The sequence below is a fragment of the Neophocaena asiaeorientalis genome, unplaced genomic scaffold (assembly GCF_003031525.2).
Source record: "Neophocaena asiaeorientalis asiaeorientalis breed wild unplaced genomic scaffold, Neophocaena_asiaeorientalis_V1.1 scaffold314, whole genome shotgun sequence".
Lineage (NCBI taxonomy): Eukaryota > Metazoa > Chordata > Mammalia > Artiodactyla > Phocoenidae > Neophocaena > Neophocaena asiaeorientalis.
This window is the reverse complement of record NW_020175489.1, coordinates 1,423,743-1,447,710: the sequence shown is the minus strand read 5'-3', so window position 1 is coordinate 1,447,710 and position 23,968 is coordinate 1,423,743. Positions and strand designations below refer to the sequence as shown.

General features: G+C 37.3%; 2 protein-coding genes and 1 non-coding gene across 3 annotated transcripts in view; 2 read left to right on the top strand and 1 right to left on the bottom strand.

Annotated features, from left to right (window-relative positions):
- Positions 1–23,968, bottom strand: part of DNAJB9 (DnaJ heat shock protein family (Hsp40) member B9) — a 409,736-nt gene that overhangs the window by 143,613 nt on the left and 242,155 nt on the right. Inside the window, exon 6 of the transcript XR_003006362.1 lies at positions 14,826–15,004. The gene's annotated coding sequence lies outside the window, so the exon portion shown is untranslated. The remainder of the gene's footprint in view (positions 1–14,825; positions 15,005–23,968) is intronic.
- Positions 3,855–4,382, top strand: LINC02903 (long intergenic non-protein coding RNA 2903). The gene is given in 3 exon segments (XM_024768876.1): positions 3,855–3,953; positions 4,112–4,246; positions 4,248–4,382. Coding segments are annotated over 3 exon segments (369 nt in total).
- Positions 10,681–10,787, top strand: LOC112415733 (U6 spliceosomal RNA). Its single transcript, XR_003006364.1, has one exon. It is a non-coding gene; the product is annotated as a U6 spliceosomal RNA (small nuclear RNA).

Genomic DNA, 23,968 nt, shown 5'->3' with positions numbered 1-23,968 from the left:
AGGAGAAGAACTAGCCTTATAGAACAGATTTAAAGAAACAGCAAAAGACAAGAACAAAATTATTTTATAATTACATCTCAGGAGTTATTTTAGTCCAACTGTAACGGTTCCTTTCACTCAATGCTTAATTCATTAAATCCACATATCTAAAACACAAAACTTGGAAAATCCATTTTTGTGGACATTTAATTATTTTAAGGTTGATTGATTAAATTCCTTTAAACAATTTGAACTGCAATTAGCAACTTAGTGTGACTGATTCTTCTGGATACTTTAAATACCCTAAACAGCAAGAAAAATATACAGAAACACAATACTCATAATGCCCAATACCTTAAAATAATACTAGTAGCAAAAGCACTAATACCATTAATGAAATGTGCTTTAATTCTTATTTTTACATCTTTTCAGGGTTCTAATTTATACCTTCCTAAGTTTCTGAAGCTTTACCAGAACCAATGTTTACAATCTTTCCAGGGATTTAAAAAAATTTTCCCAGATCTAAAAGAAAAGCAATGCTAATTTAGAATACGAGAATCCAGGTTTTTGGCTGTTCATTTACATTTGTGGTGTGACACTTAGTTGTATGGTCCAAGATAAAGCAAACTTCTGTCTCTGCAACAGGCTGATTGCCTTTTTATATCAAACTTTCTTTCACTCATTACATCCTGATACCCATGTATCCCTGTCTTTAATATAAATTTTAATTTTTGAAGACTTTTCTTTCCCTAAGTTTCTCATAGCCAGAAGTCCCTATGCCATTGCCTTGATATTATGATACATTGACCTGGTTTGTTTCAAGTACTGAAATATACATATTTCTTATTACTATTTTATTAAAGTTCATAAGGATTTATTCATAATAAGTAGATACTTCATCTCCTAGGAGATGAGGGATTGAATTTTTGTGCTTTTCCTCTCAGAACATTTGGATCATTTATAATTTTGAAACACCCCATTTTGTAATGGCCATGGTGTATGCCTGTATGCCATACTTGTAATCAATGTTAATAACCTTGTAAGTCATTATTATATAAGACCATTAATTCTGGTCCTCCTTTAGTATTTAGTATGCCCTCTTTTCCCAGTCATTTCTACCTCAAGAAAAACGTCTACCTTATTGTGCAGAAATCCTGTGTCTTATTGGTTCATTTATATACCTTTGTTCCTTTTCTTTTTTACACAAACGAGTATATGTACTAAACATATGGAAATATATGCTAAACAGAGAATAAAATGTTACATGTCAACAATTTCCTACTTGTTTAAATTAATAAAGATGCAAAGATCCTGCTGGAATTATTCTTTTTTTATATTACAAGTACCTCTTTGCACACTTTGTGTTTCCTCTTTTGAGTATTACTGTAAATTCATGGCTTTTTTCAGGCTTAACTTGTTCCAATTTAACCACTAGCATTATTACTTCTGTCCTTATTTGCTGGCTCTTTTGTCATTGAAGCTCTACCATGATGTTTCAAGAAGCAGCTTTGATTTCTGCTTAATAACAGGTTGTTTTGAATCCATCTCATTTTGTCTTTGCACCAAACATAGAGTCATCTACCCTCCAGGGATCAAAATTTGTGTGCTAGGGGTGTACATGAGGGTTGATAATAGATTAGAGTAGTGCCCCTGCTGTTGGGCCATTTATAATAATGATAGAGCTGGAAAATAAGTCTTTTAAGGACATGAATTCACACTGATTTTCCAATGTAACATATTACTGAACCCAGCTTTTCTTGTAGACTTGCTTTTCCACTTATAATAAATATGTACTAAGATAGAGAAAATGCATTATCTTCACAGTTGGTAGCAGAATTTCTCCTCAAGAGAGATCAACCTCCCTTGGGAAAAATGTTTTAATTTTTTAGTGTAGAAGGTGAGCTCCTCTCCCTTCCCAATTTCTACCATCAGGGCCTAAAGGGCTGACCCTGAAGTTACAGTGAAGAATTTAGCTGTCTGAGGGCTGCCAGGAAGAAGGGATTTGAGTACAGAAGATGAAAGAAGGGGAGGAAAGGAGGACTTTATGGTGTTACTATTGCCTCTCATGCTGATCCATCCACCAAATAAACAATCAAAACACCAAATTCTTGGAGTCCTGGTATGCGTGTGTGGCAATGTGTGCAGGGGCTGTCCATGAAAACTAAAGAAAGGGCTGAGCATCACGACAGATTGAGGAGGTGTAGGATAGGTATAGTATGCAAGGATGCAGAAACCCAAAGACGTGGAGAGCTCTGAGAATATAAGTTCCCTGTAAATTTGCCAAAAATTTGGAAGATCCCTTGAGACTTCAACATAGTAGAATCAGTGAGGTGATTTCATTTAGATCTAAGAAGCAGGAAAGTTCTCTGTCTTAAAAATAAGACACAAACAACTTCTTAGAATAGGGTTGCCAGATTTAGCAAATACAAACACAAAACGCCCAGTTAAATTTGAATTTCATATAAATAGTTTTTAAAAATTAGTGGAAGTACAATATGTCCTATGCAATATTTGAGACATATTTATACTATATAAAAGCCCAACAAAAAGGACTGAACCCACATCATGAAATGGAATAGAAATTGTAAACAGTTTACCAAATACATATATATTTTTTTTGCTAAACTTCTGTGATTTTATTTTGAATCTTTTCCTTTTATGCTAAAAATCTTAGTTCTAATGACAATAGCATAATTGCTTATTTGCTTTACCCCATTTTTAATACACCCATATATTCATATAAGATCAATATCAAATATATGATTAGTGAAAATATTATTGTTATTGCAGCTCTTAGGTTTATCCTACCAGAGACATATAGGTGAATTACTGTATTTTCAAACCATTTAAAATAACACACCTCTGCATAATTAAGCTATCAACTCAGTGTGCAATTAGGGTCATTTATTTTATTTTCCCCTTGATTTTATGAACTGCCTTTTCATTCTTTTTTTTTTTCTTTTATATCTTTATTGGAGTATAATTGCTTTACAGTGTTGTGTTAAGTTTCTGCCGTACAACAAAGTGAATCAGCTATATGTATACATATGTCCCCATATCCCCTCCCTCTTGAGCCTCCCTCCCACCCTCCCTATCCCACCCCTCTAGATCATCACAAAGCATCAAGTTGATCTCCCTGTGCTATGCAGCAGCTTCCCACTAGCCATCCATCTTACATTTAGTAGTGTACATATGTCAATGCCACTCTCTCCCTTCACCCCAGCTTCCCCTTCCCCTCCTGTGTCCTCAAGTCTGTTCTCTACATCTGCATCTTTATTCTTGCCCTGCCACTGGGTTCATCAGTACCATTTTTCTTAGATTCCATATATGTGCATTAGCATACAGTATTTGTTTTTCTCTTTCTGACTTATTTCACTCTGTATGACAGACTCTATGTCCATCCACCTCATTACAAACAACTCAATTTCATTCCTTTTTATGGCTGAGTAATATTCCATTGTATATATGTGCCACACCAAATTTTTTTATATATATATCAAAAACTACAAATATACCCAGTGTGGTTATGGTATCATCTGTGCCCTTCTTCATTATAAATATATAAAACCACTTAGTTGTGATAAATAGGAAAAGCTCCACCCCATTTGTTTTTGTGTTTATTTCTGTATTGATCATCCGGATTCTGCATCATTTCTTCATACCTTGCTTTCCACATTCCCCATGCCAATATGTAACAATCATGGTTTTTTAAACCTACTGTTGAAAATTCTCACAATATCTGTGTGATTGCTAAAGAGTCAAGTAGAAGGTCTTTGTAAACTATTTCTTCAGCTTCAGCTAACTCTGTTCTCCAATGCACAAGACATATCTTGAGCTGAAACCCTGGAAGACATCCATATAAGCTTTGCAAGGTGATGGCTGTGATGTTACCTAAAAATGGTCCTTCTCATGCCTCTGCACCTCATCTAGCTCTTCAGAACCTTTTCAGCCTCAGTTGTCTTGTGATACTGTTTTGAGGAAGGTGGAAAATTCTTTTTTGGTAGGAATAAAGAAGCAACCAGGTTGGGGGAAAATGTATACCTCATTCTACAGGAATCCTGTGGCATATTGTGTGACATGGAACCTTAATTGTAGCTGCTCAGCACTTCTTTCCTTCTTCCCTGATTTCACACAGGGCGCACTCATTCTTTCTGCACCCCTAATGCCCTGCCTTCTCAAGCATTTTTCCATCCTGGGCTTTTTGCGTGCAGTGATGTGAGGGGAATTCTCAGCTTGGTTTAGTCATATGATGAATCAGAGACACAGAATTAAGAATTTATCAGGGATACATACTTCCAGTGAAAGATGCATATCTAGGCATCTACAACAAGAAACTCGTGGGTTATGCAAAATTCTTTCCAAAGGAGACAGGAAAAAAAGTTAATAAAACTTTACAAAAGTGATTGTGTGGTAGCAAAATGCATTTGTGAAAAGCGAAAATATGCCATTATCAATGTCCTGCTGAGAGAAGAGTTGACTGAACTATACCCAACTGTGATAAAGAACTCACAACGATCCCAGGCCTTCCAAGGGAGAAATTAAGAAAGGGGTATAAAGTTGCCTGACTTTGCTTAGCTTGTCAAAAGGTGGGGGGCACTCTTCAAGCCTCACTCTTCTCATCTGTACAGAAAGGGGTCTGGGCTAAATCAGTGGTGCTCCAGCTGTGCTCCAGCAGGCCTTGTGTCTCTGTGGTGACACAGAGATGGGGCAGGTGGGGCAGGACATCCTATCCAAGAGCCAGAACAGTTCTGACTAACTCTTTCACATATTGGAATTCACAGAAAAATTCCACTGAAATAAAGGTTTAGTATCTGTATTAATTTCCTTGGGCTGCTATAACAAATTACCACAAACTTAGTGGCTTAAAACAACAGAAATGTATTTTCTCACAATTATAGAGGCCAGAAGGCCAAAATCAAGTGTCAGTAGGGCTGGACTCCCTCCAGCAGCTTTAGGGAGATTCTGTTCCTTGCCTCTTTCAGCGTCTGGTGGCTCTTGGAATTCCTTGGCTTGTGGCTCTCAGTCCAATTCCTGCGTCAGCTTTCATATGGCCTTCTCTTCTTCACATCTTCTACCTTTCTCTTCTTTTATGAAAACACTTGTCATGAATTTAGGGTCCACCCTAATCCAGATGAGAACATCTGGAGAGCTTTAAATTAATTACATCTGCAATGATGGTTTTTCCAAATAAGATCACATTCACATGGTCTGAGTAGACATATCTTTAGTGGGGCCACCATTCAACTAACTACAATATCAAAGAGAATTTAATCTAAACAATATTTTAAAGGTTCCTTTTATATATTTTTTTTCAAACTATGGATTAACACATGCTTGCTGCAATAAATAAAACTTACGAAGATGTATAAAGAAAAAGCTAATTATCTACCCCCCCATTTCTGCTTCCCTCCAATTTCACCTCTTTCCAACAATTCTCTCCAACTCATCCAGATTTACTGACCTTTCTTCCAGTCGATCTGGTAACCCATGTTAACAACCCTGTGTTTGTACCTCCATGCTTTATTTCAGGCTCATGTAATTACACACACAAAACACACACACACATACATACAAGCATATACACATATATCTGCATTGATAAGGAGTTTGAAATTGATTATAAAATTTGTATCATACTATACACACTCCTATGTATCTTACTTTTCTCTTTAAAAAATGCCTTGAGTGCATTGCTCTAAATTAACTAGTATAGTTCTAGTTTTTATTATTTTTAATGGATGCATAGTAGCATTATATTCCACAATGCGGACAAACCAATATTTATTTCAAGCTTTCCCTATTAGTGGGCATTTATTATATTTCCAACTTTCTGTATTTTTACCCAACTGAAAAATTCTGTAGTACATAATCCTTGTACATGCAATTTTATAAGCTGGTGATTTTATTACTATATACAACTATATAGTAATTTGTATTACTATAAATTCCCAGCAGTAGGACTATGGATCAAGAATGCATGTATTTTTCATTTAAGACTGCAAAATTCCATTTGTCTACCAATATATGAAAGTACCCACTTCCTCATATTACAACCAGCAATAACTGTTATCATTCTTTCCACATTTTTGCCATTCTGATGGGTGTAAATAACACTAATTTTTATTTAATTTGCATTTCTCTCACTACCAGTAATTTTGAGCACCTTCTCAAACGTTCATTGGCCATCTGGATTTTATCTTCTATGAAATATTTATCTCTATTCTTTGTTCCTTCCTCTCCTAGGTTGATTATTCATCCTTTACTCACTGAATTGAAATACTACTAACTTTATCATATATTGAACTCTCATATACACTGGAATCATTTAACCAATTTTTATCTAGTTTCCTAGTTTTAGCACAACGTCACATTGATCTTTATTACAATGGCTATTGTATTTCTAACGAGGATAAGGTAGGTAGTTTATCCCAGCTCTTCTTTATATTTTTCATGAATATTCTCAGGCATTTACTATTTCATATTGGATTATTTTATGAAATCCCTCTCAAAATAAAATTCTCTAGAGTCTAATTAAAACTGCAATGAATTCTTATTTTAATTTTAACAGAACTGAGATTTTTATTGTATCTCACCCTCCAAGAATATTGTGCCTTTTCCATTTTTTTAAATATTATTTTGTATAACTCAAAGATTTTATAAGTGTTTTTGTAAAATTCTACTCTTGGTAAATGTATTTCTAAACATTTTATGCGTGTACTGTTATTTTAATGGATTTTCCCCTATTTTTACTTTTAGGTTTTGTTAACTGAGAGAAAATCTATTCCTTTACTCTATTTCATCTTCTACTTGTTTATCTACACAATTATTTTCTTCACACCATTCTTGTGTTAGAATTCTTGGCATTTTTAAATATATAATCATATTCATCAGTAAAGAAGAGATGATTTAATCTCTTCCTTTCCAGCAATTTATCAAATGATCCATGTTATAACATTTGTTATAACTGCAAAACTGTTGAGTATTAACAGCAATAATGAGCATTTCCATCTAGTTCCTGATTTCAATTGGCATGATTTCAAGGTCTTAAAAGTAATTTCACTCTATTCATATTTTACCCTAGGGTATCCTTCGAAATTTTATCTAATATGCTTTCAGCTTCTCTTAAAATGATACGTTTCTTTTCCTCTTTTAGTTTGTTGATTAGACAAATTACAATAAGATTTTTCTGATATTGAACCACCTTTGCATTTCTGGATAAATTCTAGTTGGTCTTAATAAAGATATAAAGTAAAAATATAGATATAAAAATAAAAGGTCTTCTTTTAATACAAAGCCAGATTTTATGTGAAATTTTTTAATGTTAGTGTATCTAAATTCATATCCGTAATTGGTTTATAGTTTTTGATTTTGAAATACTGTTGCCAAATTTGGGTATTAAAGTTGTGCTGTCTTCAAAAATGATTTGATGAAATTTCCACCTTTTTATTGTGTAAATTAAGTAATACGAGAAACAGCTGTTCTTTTTTGTTTTTGCTGTACGCGGGCCTCTCACTGTTGTGGCCTTCTCCCGTTGCAGAACACAGGCTCCGGACGCGCAGGCTCAGCGGCCATGGCTCACGGGCCCAGCCGCTCCGCGGCATGTGGGATCTTCCCGGATTGGGGCATGAACCCGTGTCCCCTGCATCGGCAGGCGGACTCTCAACCACTGCGCCACCAGGGAAGCCCTAGCTGTTCTTTTGAGATTAGTTAAAACTCAGGAAAATAACTGGTCATGATACATTTTTCTTAATGTGATAAAAATATACATAACAAAATTTATCATTTTGACCACTTTTAAATGTACAATTCAGTGGCGCTAAGTACATCGACAATGTTAGTCAACCACCACCACTATCCATTTCCAGAAACTTATCATCACAAACAGAAACTCTGTACCCATTAAACAATAACTCCATATCCTACCCTTTCTCCAACCCCTGATAACCTCTATTTTACTTTCTGTCCCTATGAATTTGCCTACTCTAGGTACTTCATATAAGTGGAATCATACAATATACATCTTTTATGTTTGGCTTATTTAACTTAGCATAATGTTTTCAGGGTTCATCCATGTTGAAGCATGAATCAGGACTTCATTCCTTTTCAAGGCTGAATAATATTCCATTGTATATATACCAAGTTAGTTTATTCATTGATCTGTTGATGGATTTGGGGTTGTTTTCACCTTTTGGCTATTATGAATAATGCTGCTATGAACATTGGTATGTAACTATCTTTTTGAGCTCCTGCTTTCATTCCTTGGGGGTATATACCTAGAAGTGAGATTGCTGAATCATTTGGTTTATGTCTAATTATTTGAGGAACCATCACTCCTTTCCTTAGTGCCTGCATCATTTCGTATTTCCACCAGCAATGTGCAAGGGTTCACAATGCTTTTTTTTAATGACATAACTTTAATCACCTTTTTCACTTCTTCACTCATAATTGTTTTACTCTAGGTCTGTACTTCTTTATCAATTTTGGTATGTTTACTTTGCTTGGAAATCAATAATTTTCTTTGGAGTTTCAAATATCTTCCATCCTCTTCCCCTTTTATTTTACCACTTATCAAAGGAATTTAGGCTATAAATTTTCTCTCTGAGTTTTTGCTGTCCTGTAGGTTTTGATAGTCATCCTTTTTTTTACTGTTTTTAAGATAAGTTTGTAATTTCAGTTTTCATATGGTCTTTGGTCCATGGGCTAACCAGGAGTGCATTCTTAATTTCCAAGTAGGTTGGGGGTTGGAGGAAAAAAGAAAATCACTATTTCATTATCTCTTACTTTAACATGGTCAGAGAGAGTAGTCTGTAAAAATCTTGCTTTTAAAATTTTGTCAAGATTTGCTTTGTGGTCAATCACACATCTATTTTTGTGAAGTTTCCATAGACATAGAAAAAAATGTTATATTCTCCATTCAAGAGATATATGTTTCTTTTTGTCTTGCTCTCTCTATACAAGAAAATGTGTTGATATCATTATTCAATTCCCTTATAATCTCGTATAATTCTAAAAATGGGTATTTTGAGGTATCCCATTATAACTGTAGTTTTGTAATTTATCCTTGCACATCTAATAGATATATCTTTTTATATTTAGCTATTATGTGGTCTTTGGGTGTTTTCATTGTGTGGTTTTCAGATTCTTCATAAACTGTTTGTTCAATTTATCACTTTATTATTGCAAGATTCCCCTATATTGATTACTACTTTCAACTTTACATACCTCTTTTCCTATTATTAACATAGTTCCTACTATTGCCATGCCTGCTTTCTTTTTTCTTTTTCTTTTTTCTTTTTGTGATTTCCTTCACGTTGGTCTTATTTTCATCCCCAAGGTAGACACATCCTTCTTCCTCTTGCTCTAACAGATGATAAGCTCTAGAAAGTAGCTGACTGAGAACTGTGTCTCCTTTAAGCCACAGTATTTCCAGAATCCTCTCACCCTCCATTGCTTTACTACTAGATTATTTCTCTTATTCCTCTATACTTCTATATCATCTTACCTAAGTAGAGGGGAAAAAATCTTTACAGAGAATTAGGAGAACTGAGTTTTGAATATAGCTCTGCCAATAGCTGTGTGACCTTAAGCAAGTCAATTAATGTTTTGAGAACTATGGTCTCAGTTGTAAAATATCCAAATTGATAAGATGGCCTCTAGGGTCCTTTCCAGTTCTGCAATTCAGATTCTACCATTCTAGAGAGGAAAACTCAAGGAGGGAGAGGAAAGATATGAAGGTAGCACAGGTTAGGTACAAAAGGTCAATTGCAAATTTTGAGGGCTAAGCACAAAGATAATCTTTTGTCTTAATTATGTACCAAAATATTATATGCAAGGCTACTATATAGCATTGCTAACTTTTAAACTTATGAGTATGAATTGGGCTATATGTCTCAGAGATAATTCTATGGTTCATTTAGATATCTATTAACGTAAATTGAATACCTTAAAATTACATATTGGTCTCCATAATTTTCTAATTCAACCCGTAAGTGATGAACAACCATGCATTTGAGATGTACCTATGTCTGAGAGAATTATTCTGTGTCCATATTCATTTCAAGTCACAGTACACTTCTTATTAATCACTGCAGCAAAAATCAGAAACAAATTCCATTGTATAATAATCCTCCTCCCTCCAAAGTTTAATGAGGAGAGCCAGTTAAATTGTGCAGGGTAAGTTTTCACATCCACTCACAAGAATTGCAATATTTCTCTTCCTTATCAGAGGGAAGGAGAGTGTGGCCGGAGCAATCCCACGGATTTCCGGTAAATCTTAACACTTAACTTACTGTCCCAAAGCCTGTCTACAGTCCAACAGTGAGAATTCTGGAAAACAAGTTACATTCTAATGCTTCAGTCTACATTGTCTCTTATGTAGTCTGAATGAATGTTCGTAGAATCCAAAGTCAAAGCTAAGATTGTTTCTCCTGGGACATATGTAGACCAGACCCGTGTCTCCATTCTAAAGACTGTGTGATTCAAGAGTATTTAAATCAGTAGGCTTTACTGAGTGCCTATTATGAGCATTGTTTTACTTTAAACACACAATATAATGAAGTAGTAAACATATAAAAACATGGAAGATTTGATATCTATCCTTGAGGAACTTACAACCTGACCCAGGAAATTAAAAAGAATACTGTACACAGAAACAAGAAAAATAGCTACAAGGCAAAATGAAATAATCAAAATGTCACTGTGGCGCTCGCTTTGGCAGCACATATGCTAAAATTGGAACGATACAGAGAAGATTAGCATGGCCCCTGCTCAAGGATGACACGCAAATTCGTGAAGCGTTCCATATTTTGGGGACGAAGTGAGAGAGTGGCATTGACATATATACACTACCAAATATAAAATAGATAGCTAGTGGGAAGCAGCTGCATAGCACAGGGAGATCAGCTCTGTGCTTTGTGATCACCTAGAGGGTTGGGATAGGGAGGGTGGGAGGGAGATGCAAGAGGGAGGATATATGTGTACGTATATCTGATTCACTTTGTTATACAGCAGAAACTAACACAACATTGTAAAGCAATTATACTCCAATAATGATGTTTAAAAAAAATGTCATTGTGATAGGCTGAATACTGACTCTCCCAAAATGTTAACATCCTAATCCCTGAAACCTTTGACTTTATTACTTAACATGGCAGAAGGGAGTTTGCCCATGTGATTGTTAATTCTGAAATAGGAGATTATCCTGGATTATATGGGTAGGTACAAGAGAGTATAGTAAGAGATATGAGGACAGAAGCAAGAGGTTGGAATGATGCAAAGAAAGAACCACAAGCAGGTGTCCTCTACAAGCTGAAAAAAGCAAAGAAATGATTCTCCCCTCAGAGTCTCCAGAAAAATCAGCCATGCCAATACCCTGACTTTAGTTTATGGACTTCTGACCTCCGGACTGTATGAGAAAAAATTTACATTGTCTTAGCTACTAAGTTTGTGGTTGGAAACTAATACAGCTATGGTATGATTTGAAAACATAAAGTTAGGAGGTAATATTGAATTAAATGAAGTATAATGGAAATGAATCATTGATGATGTTGATAACATTTTTATGTTAGACAGGAACACCTTCTCCTCAGTCTTTGTTTTCATGGAGAAGACTTTTATCTAACACATCCCCTCACTTCTGACCTTTTAATCACTCAGGCCCTGGTGATATAGAACGATGTCTCTGTTTACTTTGAAAAGAATATCTGGACATGCTCAATCCAGTTCTGCTCAAGCTCTTGAAAAAGAGCTTCCTGTAGGGACAAGCATGTTCTACTCTTCTTTCTGTTTCCTTGGGAAGGCTGGCCCAGGTGGTACTGCTATAACAGGTAGGGTGAGTCTACTAATTCTGGGGTACATTTAGCAGACCAATTTATCTTTCAAACTAAACTGCATTCTCCAACCTTTCTCTATAACTAATAAGGTGATATTTTCTTGTTTCTTTTCTTTTTCTAAAATTCCCAATTATTCACAACCTGGGTAGGAAAAGAGAGGTGTGATTTTGGGGGGAGTCTCAAATTCTCCACTGCTAATATTTACAGAGTACATACCATGTGCCAGGCACTGTAGAGAGCATTTTACATATCTCATTTCATCCTCACAAAGACTTTATGAAGCAAGTACTGATCTTAGCTGCATTTTATAGCTAATAAAACCAAGGCACACGGCTTCCCTGGTGGCGCAGTGGTTGAGAGTCCGCCTGCCAATGCAGGGAACACGGGTTTGTGCCCCGGTCCGGGAAGATCCCACATGCCGCAGAGCGGCTGGGCCCGTGAGCCATGGCCGCTGAGCCTGCGTGTCCGGAGCCTGTGCTCCATAACGGGAGAGGCCACAACAGTGAGAGGCCCACGTACCGCAAAACAAAACAAAACAAAACAAAAAAAAAACCAAGGCACAGAGAGGTAAGTAACTCGCTCAAGGTCTCACAACTTCGAAGTGACAATGTTGTGATTCATGTCCAGGTCTTTCTCACTTCAAAGCCCAGGCTTTTGAACACTCTGCATATTGCCCTTCCTCCTGGAGGACATGAGGTTGGAACTGAACACTAATGACAATTCCTAAAGAAAGCTGTCTTCTTGGTATCAGTCTTGGTTTGATTTCTTTCTAAGAAGTTTCTAAGAACTTCTTTCTAGATATAAAGCTCAAATTGAGGGACTTCCCTGGTGGTCCAGTGGTAAAGAATCCACCTTACAATGCAGACGACCCAAGTTCGATCTCTGGTCAGGGAACTAAGATCTCACATGCTGCAGGGCAACTAAGTCTGTGCGCCACAACTACTGAGCTCACGTGCCTCAACTTGAGAGCCTGCGTGCCGCAAACTACAGAGCCCACGCGCTCTGGAGCCCGCGTGCCGCAACTAGAGAAGAGAAAACCCACATGCCACAACTAGAGAGAAGCCCATGCACCACAATGAAGAGCGTGAGTGCCGCAACAGAAGATCCTGCATGCCTCAACGAAGATCCCGTGTGCCGCAGCTAAGACCCGACGCAGCCAAAAAATTAAATAAACAAATAAATAAATAATAAGTCTTAAAAAAAAAAAAGAACTTCATTAAAAAAAGCCCAAATTAAAAAAAAAATAGAAACTATAGATCACAGTAGCTTTATTCTATATACTTATTTAAATGCTATTAATCATCTGGGTCACTTATAACTTGCTTTCACATGAACACAGCCTAGACTTGATTACAAAAGTAAAATCTCTTTGAAAAGATTTCATCATTTAAAATACAGTCACCCAGAAAACCTTTAATCTTCCATGTCATGGAACTATCCCCACTCAATCAGAAGCTGCTTAAGGGGTAATCTCAAACACTGATGCCTATGGCTGAAAATTAAGAAAGCAGACTTTCACCTCATTTGACCGGTTTTATTTCACTTTTGATTCCACCTCCTTCCCCTTCTCTTATCCTGCAGGCAGTGGACCATATATTTCTTACTTTATAGAGGATTTAATAGGTAGTCACAATTCTATAGCTGGATATCCCACAAAGCAATATTCTCCATGATAAATTCCAGCCATTTTTGACCCTCATCTTTCCTTTGAGAGCCATATCAACCATACTGATAAGACCTCGTATTACCATCTCAAGAGTATAATAAGGTTAAGACAATTGCTGTCTCAGCAAGATGCTGAGCTTTTGATTCATGTTTTTATAACAACAAGGCTGGATTACTACAATTTGTTGTTGGTATTCCTCCCAGAATGCTCACTGCTTTGACTTGACTTTGTATAGAGGATTCGGCAGTCAGGGTGTTCAACAACAAATACAGAAATGCCTGCACGTACCCTATCAGTACCACAAACACTATGTTGAAATAAAAAACTAGTTTGAAAAAGTGTAGGTACAGGTCCTTGCTTTTAACATGATGAAACAGTGAACCTTTTCCTCCCAGAAACAAGGCTTTCATGTATAACCATGGTGTAGAACTGACTGTGGCTCAAGAGGTCTAAGCTACTTTATAAGAATGTCATACTTCACTTGACTTGAGGCTCTGATCAGAAATCTGGGGACAATCTCTCTTTTCAAGAGCCAATTCCCACTTGCTAGCACACTTAGTTATATCTCACCAGAAGACACTTTCATTTAAAAAAAGTAATGTGGAGAATACAACACTCTATAATCTGCATTAATACCTTAGAGAAACTCAAATCACACAATGTACCAGTATATCAGTCTGACTGAGGAGTATTTCTTATTTATACTTGTAATTTCTGGATGAAGTCTCCACCTACTAGACCAGTACTTATCAAAGTATGCTCCTGGAACCACCTACCTCAAGATCACCTGGAGTGTTCACTAAGAACACAAATTCCAGGGTTTTACTCTTAGAGTTATAATCTCTAGGGCATTTTTTAAACAAGCTTCCCAAGTGATCTTAATATATGCTAAAATTTGAGAACCTCTGTACTAGACACTGTAAACCCTGGGAGTGAACATTCACAAGTCTCATTCAGAACCTAGCATGCTGCCTGACCCTGGTAGGTAGTCATGGTTCTGTCAATGATGTATGAATAAATGAACAGCTGATGAATCTGTATGGGGACTCACAAAGTCTAAGGCAGTGCCCCTCTCTGCTCTTGTGATCTGCTCAGCACTTTTTTTTTTTTTTTGGCTCAGCACTTCTGACAGGGGTTTAGATGCCACAGGTAGAGTTGCGAGATTGAGCAAAAAACAGAACACCCACCCAGTTAAATCTGAGTTTCAAAAAACAACAAATAATTTTCAATATAAGTATTTCCCATGCAATACTTGGCAACTCTAGCCTTAGACTACATAGCCCTAGACTGACCCAATGTCTTCCCTTGGCTGATGTCCCCTCCCAACCACAAAGGGAACACACATATACCTTGTACAGAGGATCTCCGCATGGAAGCCAGAATGCCTTCCTGTATACCTCCAGGAGAGCTGTCAGCTTTACCCCTGAGGAGCAGGGTGAGATTTTTCCTCCCAGTCTCGCTGCCACTGCCTGGACGAGGCCTTATCCAAGGGTGAGGCTCTTGTTTCTCTGATCATCTGATAGCTCATCTATTAAAAAAGAAGTGAAAATGTTCCCTTGTACAAGTTGCTATGCTGATAATGTAACATGCATAAAGCTTAACAATGGTGCTTATTTTCTCACCTTCTCTCTCTTCAGAGCTGTAGCACCTTCACTTTCAACATAAACAGAGTACTATCACCATTACAACTCATATACACATGTGCACACATGCACAAGCAAGTGTGCATACGCCCTCCCTTGCACGCACACACACACACATGAGCATGCACATACACTTTTTTGGAGTTCTACTTATGCTCCAGGTAGGAGATTGGCACAATACAGCATGGGGGTCAAGAAAGAGAGGACTCTGAATCCACGCATTCAGATTCCATCTTTGCCATATATATTTTCTGTGTGACTTTGGCTAGTTATCTAACCTCTTCAAACTTGAGTTTTTTCATTCGTAATATGGAAATAATAATACCTGATTTACAGGGTTGTTGTAAAGATCAAGTACATTCATACAAGCAATCACTTAGAACAGTGCCTGTACATGGTGAGCTTCAATAAGTATCAGCTATTAGATATTGTTTTATTATCATCAGCATCACTGTATCCAATCCCGATATGTTCTTAAAACTCAGTGACCTCACAGGACCAACAACTACTTCCCCAAGTAATCCCTCTGATTTAGGACTAGAAAGACCCCCAAACGCCCATGTATTATTCTCATTAGGAGCTGGGAAAATAGTTAAGTTATACTTCAGTAAACTGATTTCCATTCTCTGGAAATTTTTAAAGCATTCATGCTATTGAGACCGTTTTTTTTTGAATTTTTGAATTTTACTTATTCATTTTCACAGCAGGTTCTTATCAGTTATCTATTTTATACATAATAGTGTATATATGTCAATCCCAATCTCCCAATTCATCCCACCACCACCACCCCCCGCCACTTCCCCCCTTGGTGTCTATACATTTGAGACAATTTTTTAATTGACCTAAATAACCACAAATAGAGAAATAGCTTAGAGTTCTTGTGATTCTACATTTATTTTGATAACTAGTTGTTTGGATGAAAAAGCTTGTCCTTAGAAATTGTCTAAAGATCAAAATATGTAACCCATTACATTTTAAACATCTAAACACAGAAGATCATAACATGTCCATACTTAGAAAATTGTGACTCTCGCTGTCATTACTAATCAAAAATTTTGTAAGAAATATGTCTGACTCTTCCTCATTGCCCAACACTATCTCACCCAATGCCTTTTAGTTAGAATATTAACATGATAGGCATTTATTTACAAATTGATCCATCTATTTAATAGGTATTCATCAACCGCCTCTATGTGTGAGGTGCTTTGCTATAGCAGTGAACAAAACAAATAACCCTGATCTCATGGAGCTTACATTCTATGGGAGAAAGGGGGAAAAAAAGGAAAACATATAGTATGTCATTTGGTGAAAAATTTGTGGGGAAAAAATTAAGCAAGGATGGGGCTAGGAAGTGCAGTGAGTGCTGTCCTTCTTACTTAGAGTTGTCTGGGAAGACCTCACTGATATTTGTACAGAAACCTGGGAGAGGTAATGGAATGAGTTCTACAGATACCTAGGCAGAAGGGACAGCAATGCAAAGACTTCAAGGCAGGACAGCACCTGATGTGTTTCGTTAAGATAAACAGACCAGTGTGGCTGAGGTGGAGAGAACATGGGAGGGGGTAGTAAATGGTGTCAGAAAGAAGCAAGATGATGAAGGGCATTGTAAGCAATTATATGGACTTTTGCATTTACTCAACTGAAATGGAACACCATTGGAGGATTGTGAGCAGAGGAATAACGGGATCTGGTTTATCTTTTAGAAGGTTCATGTTGCCTGCTGTAGAGAGAATGACAGTGATGGGGCAGGTATCATAAAAGTCAGGGGACCTATTAACGGTAATTGCAATTATCCATGAGAAAGATGATGGCGGCTAGGATGATAGCAATGAAGGTAGTGAGAGCTGGTTGGATTCTGGATATATTTTGAAGGTACAAAAGAACATGGTTTGTGCCTTCCAAAAATCTAAGCTTGCCCATCAGAGGAGTAACCCAAACAAATGGAAATGTATTAGAACTTTCTTTAAAAAATTTAAATTTTGAATCAACAATGATGTTCAAAGGTAGGGAGTTGAGAAGCTGCCTCTGGGGTAATGGAAGAGAGATTAGAAAGACAGAAAATGATATGAAGAAAGAGGAAGACATTGTAGGTTTCTGAGGAGGTAAAATGAAAACAGTAGATAAGAAAAAGTGTAGACTTTACTGTTAAATACATCATCCACCTTGACTATTCTCAAATTAAGCCTGAAAAATACTGCATACCTTTGAGTACCTTGTGAGAACAAAATACTAGTTTATGTGTACTATCTTAAGCTGTATTTATAAAGGTAAAATGGTCCCTTTTCCCCTAACAAAGGTGAAATTCTTTGTAGAATGGAGTACCCAGCTCTGGATCAGTACTGTAAATCAGCAGACCAGGTGTGTTTCCTGAGAAACCCCACAGGTGAACAACCACCACTCTCCTCATGCCTGCTGCATCCCCTTGAATGTTCAAGAAACCTGAGTTATCTATGAATTTAGCCTTATCTGCTAATACCTTGACTCAAACATAATGCTCTCCAAGAACCAAAAAAACCACAAACCTGTACAGGAAATGGATTTAGAAGTGAAAGGCAAAAGGGCCAGAGGAACCCAAAACAAGCCTTGAGAAGACAGATAGGCAGAGAGCAAAGATTAGGTTCAGGGACTTTTAAATTTCCTCAGAGTAGACGTTCTCTGGGTCAAAAATCATGAAAGGTTCAGAGAAACACAAAGCTAATTAAAGGCTTAGAAATTGAGTTTTAAAATATTGTAAGAATACTGAAAAAAATTAACCTGAAGAAAAGGTAAAAAGTATTTGATAGGAATGGGCTTTTTAAATAAACATACCAAAATTTGGATTCACTACTAACACCACGTCCACTGAGAACTCATCAGACAAAAGTTACAACCCAAGCAAAGCTGGCATCACCTTGCCTGAGTTTAACTGAGTTTAACACTCTGTGTCCCAGAGTGATAATTCCAAAAGTCTCTGCAGGAAATATAAATAGTTATGGGCAAATTCATGTAGTCATTATGATGGTACCCTCATGGTGGCTATCCCACTGACTTCTGATACAGAACTGCTCTCTGTAGCAGGTGTGGTGGGTGGGGTGTTCTATGAACTCATCTGGAAGGGAATGCACTGACAGCCAATCAAAATTCTTATTAAAGGGGACTTCCTTGGCAGTCCAGTGGTAAAGACTGCGCTTCCACTGCAGGGGCACAGGTTCAATCTCTGGCTGGGGAACTAAGATCCTGCATTCCACACCACGCAGCCAGAAAAAAAAAAACAAAACAGAAACAATTCTTATTAAAAAGAAATTATCTTCAAAAGTGGAAAAAATTTGGCTAAAAATAGTTATTAAAAGCAATCAACTCAAACTACCAAAAAATACTGATTTGTCTTGAATGTCTATTTATATTAACATGAATGAAGGAGTATCCTACAGGGAAGGTCATGCCTGCCACGGGACCTATCGTGGAAATAGACTGAGTTTCTCTATAAAAATTCACTTGTGACAAAGACTGTGACAGATCACGAAAATGTGTGTAATTATATTTTGTCGACTTCTTAACTTCTACTAAGTATTTTGCTGTTAGTATGCTCATATGCTCTTATTCTTTAGTGTAATAAATCTTCATTCTATTGATATGTTTCTATTCTTTGTATTGTTATAAATATATTTATGGGCAAGGGTGTTATGAATTCACTTGATGATATATGTAACAGGGTTAATTAACACAATTTCAGTCACAAGGTAAAACCATGAAATGAAAGTATTAAAAATCATTGTAATAATAACAATTACATTTTTTCAGTCCTTAGATGTGTCACACATTTTACACATATTCTTAATCTCATGACAACCTCGCTGATATGTATCATCATCTTCATTTTTCATATAGGAAATCTTATTCACATAAATTTAATTTCTGGGAGGAAACAGGGCCAGGAAGTAATAATGCTGATATTTGAAAGGACATCGATTTGAGTTCAAAACTGCTGGGCTTTCTACTATACCACATCATGTTTTTAGTAGCATTTATTCAGTTTGCTTGTTAAATTTGTTCTTAAATCATTTTTGTTTAGTTGATGACATTTAAGAATATGAAAAACTGAAATTTTAGTTTGTTTTATTGCCTATTTTAATTTATTCTTACAAAATCAATGTGTATGGGCAGCATTTTAAAATGATACTTTGGAACTTTTACATCTATGGCATTTCACTACAAATACCATTTTAAAACCTGTTCGAATTTGAGTATAAGGGCTGTATCGGTTGTGAATTCTATTCTACAAAATAAATGAACATAGGCTTCATTTTGCAGTGAGACTTGAAAGAATAAGAATTAAGAACATCAGCTCCAACAAAAAACCATGACTTGCTAGGCTTTTAGAGAAGACTGCTTGGGTAGCCAAAGCAGGAAGATCACTTGCACAAGGGAGGTCATGGAGGACAACAGTGCTACTCAAAATCTGACCTCCTCCTGTTACCTATGGACATTCCTAGAGTCAATTTAAGCTTATGAAAATATCAGAATTGATTTAAAATCCAAAAACACATGTTAACTTCTTGTTGAATAGAGTAAAACCTCTATCAAACAAAATATTTCTCTTTGACGATTAGGCTGCAAATTCCCGTCCCTCTGAAAACAAATAAAGCAAAACAAACTCAATAAACTTCAGAGAGGCTGGTTTACTTCTGAATTACTTAATCAAGCCATATAGACCTCATGCTGAGGGCAATTTTTAGCCAAAACCCTAGGGTTATCTACCAGGCTACCACTGTATTGATTCAGCCTTTCTGCTGTAATGAGTAGAGTGAGAAATTCTGTATGTGAGCTAAAATGTTTAGGAATCAAAAGGCTTTCCTTATGAATCTTACTACCATTTTGCTGGGACTCTTACCCATATCCTCTCCAGCTGTTCAGGGAGACACAAATGGGCCACTAGGAATATTGTCAGTTACAATGAGGGAGAAAAAGGCAGGAACTGGCTTGTATTGCTTGTTCCTGAAAGCCTTAATTTCAGTGGTGATCAGTATGTGTTTTTAAAAAAAGTATTTTTTAATATGCCTAAAGCATTATATTTATATTCAACTTCTTAAGCTGGTTTTAAAAACAAAACAAAACAAAGCACTCAAGAAAAATATGAATGCAGCAACACTTTAAAAAGAACACTTTCATTTCATGGTTGATTCTTTTCTGTCGCAAAGACAATGAAATACATGACAATGCTTCTGTCTTTTCCTCTTCTACACTAAGCCCACCGACATATCCATTCAGACACTTTATAAACCACACTTGTGAATACTGACCAACCACAAAATCAAAACCTATAAAGGCTACATCTGATCAGAATATTTTTGTTGCAATTTTCTCCTCAGCAAACAGAAATGTGACTTAAAGTACCTCCTGAAAAAATACTGGCTATTATAACTGAGGTATTCCTAGTTAATTTTAATTTAGATACTACTTTTCCAGGATTCAGATGATGTCATCAGGATCTGGTTTCTCTGAGTTGAGAAGTATACAGGATTTTAAATCAAGCCAGCATTCTATGCCCAACTCTACTGTATCTTGGAAATATTAGGGAAATCCTAAGTTCTGTGAATTTCAATTTGCTTATTTAAAAAAGGGAATAAGGGGCTTCCCTGGTGGCGCAGTGGTTGAGAGTCCGCCTGCCGATGCAAGGGACACGGGTTCGTGCCCCGGTCCGGGAAGATCCCACATGCCACAGAGGGGCTGGGCCCGTGAGCCATGGCCGCTGAGCCTGCGTGTCTGGAGCCCGTGCTCCGCAACGGAAGAGGCCGCAACAGTGAGAGGCCCGCGTACCGAAAAAAAAAAAAGGGGAGGGGGGGAATAATAATAACCCTTTGAAGTAGGATCAAATGAGAGTGTAGAGGAAAGTGCTGCTGCTAAAACTCTAAGGTATCATACAATCATTAGCGAGAAAAGCAAATGACTTTCCTCCTAATAGAGTGTGTTAAAGAAATTCCAGTTTGGGGAGTTAAGAGAGTTCGTGAAGGAGATGAAAGTGGGGACACAGGGAGAAATGTTTAGAAGAGTAGTTAACGAGCATGTCAGTAAAGGACAGAAAACACTAGGAATCTGGAGCACAGCATGGCAAGGGAAGTGGGAGCACCAGAAAGAGCCATCATGGGAGAGCTTACAATATGTCCTTCCCTTTGCATAGCTGCTTGCCATGAACTAAACTATCTAGTGATGGTATAGTTAACATGACCATCTCAACAAGCAGCTGCTAAAACATTCTCTGAAACTCAAAGGCCCTTTTCTATAGTCTAAGCCTTGGACAACGCTCTCTTTTCAGTCAACAAAGGAAATCAATTGAAGTTAAAATGTCTATTTTTGTATAAAATAGAAAATAGCATCCTAGAACTAGCACCTAGCTGGCAAGGAAAGAAATAAGGTGCTGGCAGATTTGTATGCCTTCTTTCTTTGAGTAAATGGGTTTTGAAAACTAGCTAGTATGTGGTTAGCAATGAGCATATAAAGATAAATAAAACATTGGTATTCTTCCCTCAAGCCCAAGACTTTAGTCTAATCATGAAAAAACATCAGACAAACCCAAATTGAGGGATAGTCTACACAAAATAATTGAGCAGTACCCCTCAAAACTGTCCAAAACAAAACAAAAAGACTGAGAAACTGTCACATCTCAGGGATAACTAAGGAAACACCATACAACTAAATGCAATGTCATATCCTAGATGGGATCCTGGAACAAAAAAGGGTGGTGGTGTAAAAACTAGGGAAATCCAAATAAAGACTACAGTTTAGTTAATAGTAATATACCTGTGCTCATTTCTTAGTTTTGACAAATATGTCATGGTAATTTAAGACATGAATATTAGAGGAAACTGGGTGAGGAGTTGAATTGGTTTCCTAGGGCTGCCATAACAAATTACTCTTATAAGGACACTTGTTGTTGGATTTAGGGCCCACCTACATCCAGGACAGTCTCTCAAGATCTGTAGCTTATTTATATATGCAAAGATCTTATTTCCAAGTAAGGCCCCATTCATAAGTACCAAGGCTAGGACCTGGATATATTTTTGAGGCTACGGTGCAACCCACTACAGGGGTATATGGGAAATCTCTGTGCAGCCTTTGCAACTTTTCTGTAAATATAAAATTATTCCAGCATAAAAGGTTTATTCACAAAGGGGAGGGGGCAGTGGTTAAGTGGAATCAGTATAATGGAGGTGAAATCTTACATACTAAAAAATATACTTCCTCAGAGACAAAAGGAAAGATGGGAAGAAGAGGACTGAAAACATGTTTATAGGCATTTAGGCAAGATGTTAAGATGGTTCATGGCAGAAGAATCCCATTCCCTCTAAATATGAGGTAGGAGCTTTATAAGTAAAAAAAAGGGGGGAGAGACAGAGAGTGAACAAGTTTGGAGATACAGAGTAAGGCCTCTGAGGAGAGCTATGCAGTTTCCAAAAGTAGAAAAGAGGGATGCTCAGAACCAGAGCACTAATCAGTCCTGGGATCCAGCTGAAGTCATAAACCATGACTAAGCAAAGGTGTCAGGCCAGTTAGTTCATTTGCTCTGGCAGCCCTCAGCAGTTTGGGCACAGTAGCCGATAAAGAGGGTGGAGTGATTGATCCACAGAGGGCACTGGCCAATGGGTACAGTGACAGGTATGTTGGTGAGGAACAAACTGAAATATTTGACCTTGAGATCCAGGCTAAGTGGGAAAGGGAGTAAAGACTGTGAGAATCTTTTTCCCAATGTTTTCTTCTACGAGTTTTACAGTTTCAGGTCTTATTTTTAAATCTCTGATCCATTTCGAGTTAATTTTTGTGAATGGTATAAGGTAGGGGTTCAGTTTCATTCTTCTGCATGTGGTCTTCCAACTTTCCCAACACCACATATTAAAGAGACCATCCTTTACCCACTGTGTGTTTTGGGAACCCTTTCAAAAATTAGTTGACTATGTATGTGAGGGTTTCTATCTAGGCTTTCGATTCTGTTCGACTGATCTATGTGCCTGTTTTTATGCCAGTACCATACTGTTCTGAGGAAAATCTGTAAGTGGTAGAGCAGGTCTTTTTAAACTGGTATGTGCCTATGAAGCACCTGGGGACCTTGTTAAATTGTGGAGTAAACTTGGGGAGGGGCTCCCAAGTGAAGCCAATGCCACTGCTGTTCTACCAAACTCATTACGAGTAGCCAGAGAACCTAGAGATCTTGAGGATGTCAAAATGCAGATACGAAAGGCACAGAACCGTGGCAAGAAACAAAGCTGTGGGAATTCAAGGATTCAGTTTTCTGTAATAGATCAGTGTTAGAGGATGACGGGGCCCAGGGAGTTGTCCTGGTCATGAGTGGTGGAAATCAAGTGGCAGTAAATGTTGTTTGAAGAGTGTTTGGAGTGTTTGGTGGGTCCTCCCTATAGACATTTAAATCACATAGAATGAGGACAGTTTGAGTCCAGAGGAACACTGACAGCCAAGTATTAAATTCTTTAATGCCTTTGAAGAGGCAAGACCTAGAGACTACTGAAAGGTGATATAACCCAGGGAATGTGAAGGGCAGATAGGCTTCTGTTCACGTTTTGGAAGTAAAACTCTGGAAAATACTGACCCTAGTTTCTGAGACACAGGGAAGTGAAAGAATGAGCAGTCCCAATCAAAGTTTTGGAGGTAAGCTTTTCAAATAAGCTTCACTAACGACCGAGACTTACTAATACATTCCAGTTAAATAAGAAGATGGTAGACAAAATCAATGAAAAGGCTCAAGGTTATCAGGAAAACTGAGGGTGCAGCGTATAAAATTTGGAGGGAGGTCAATGGGGGAAGGTAGGGGTGAGATGGAGAGAAAGAGAAGAAACCTTGTCTTGTGTCACTTGCCCTTC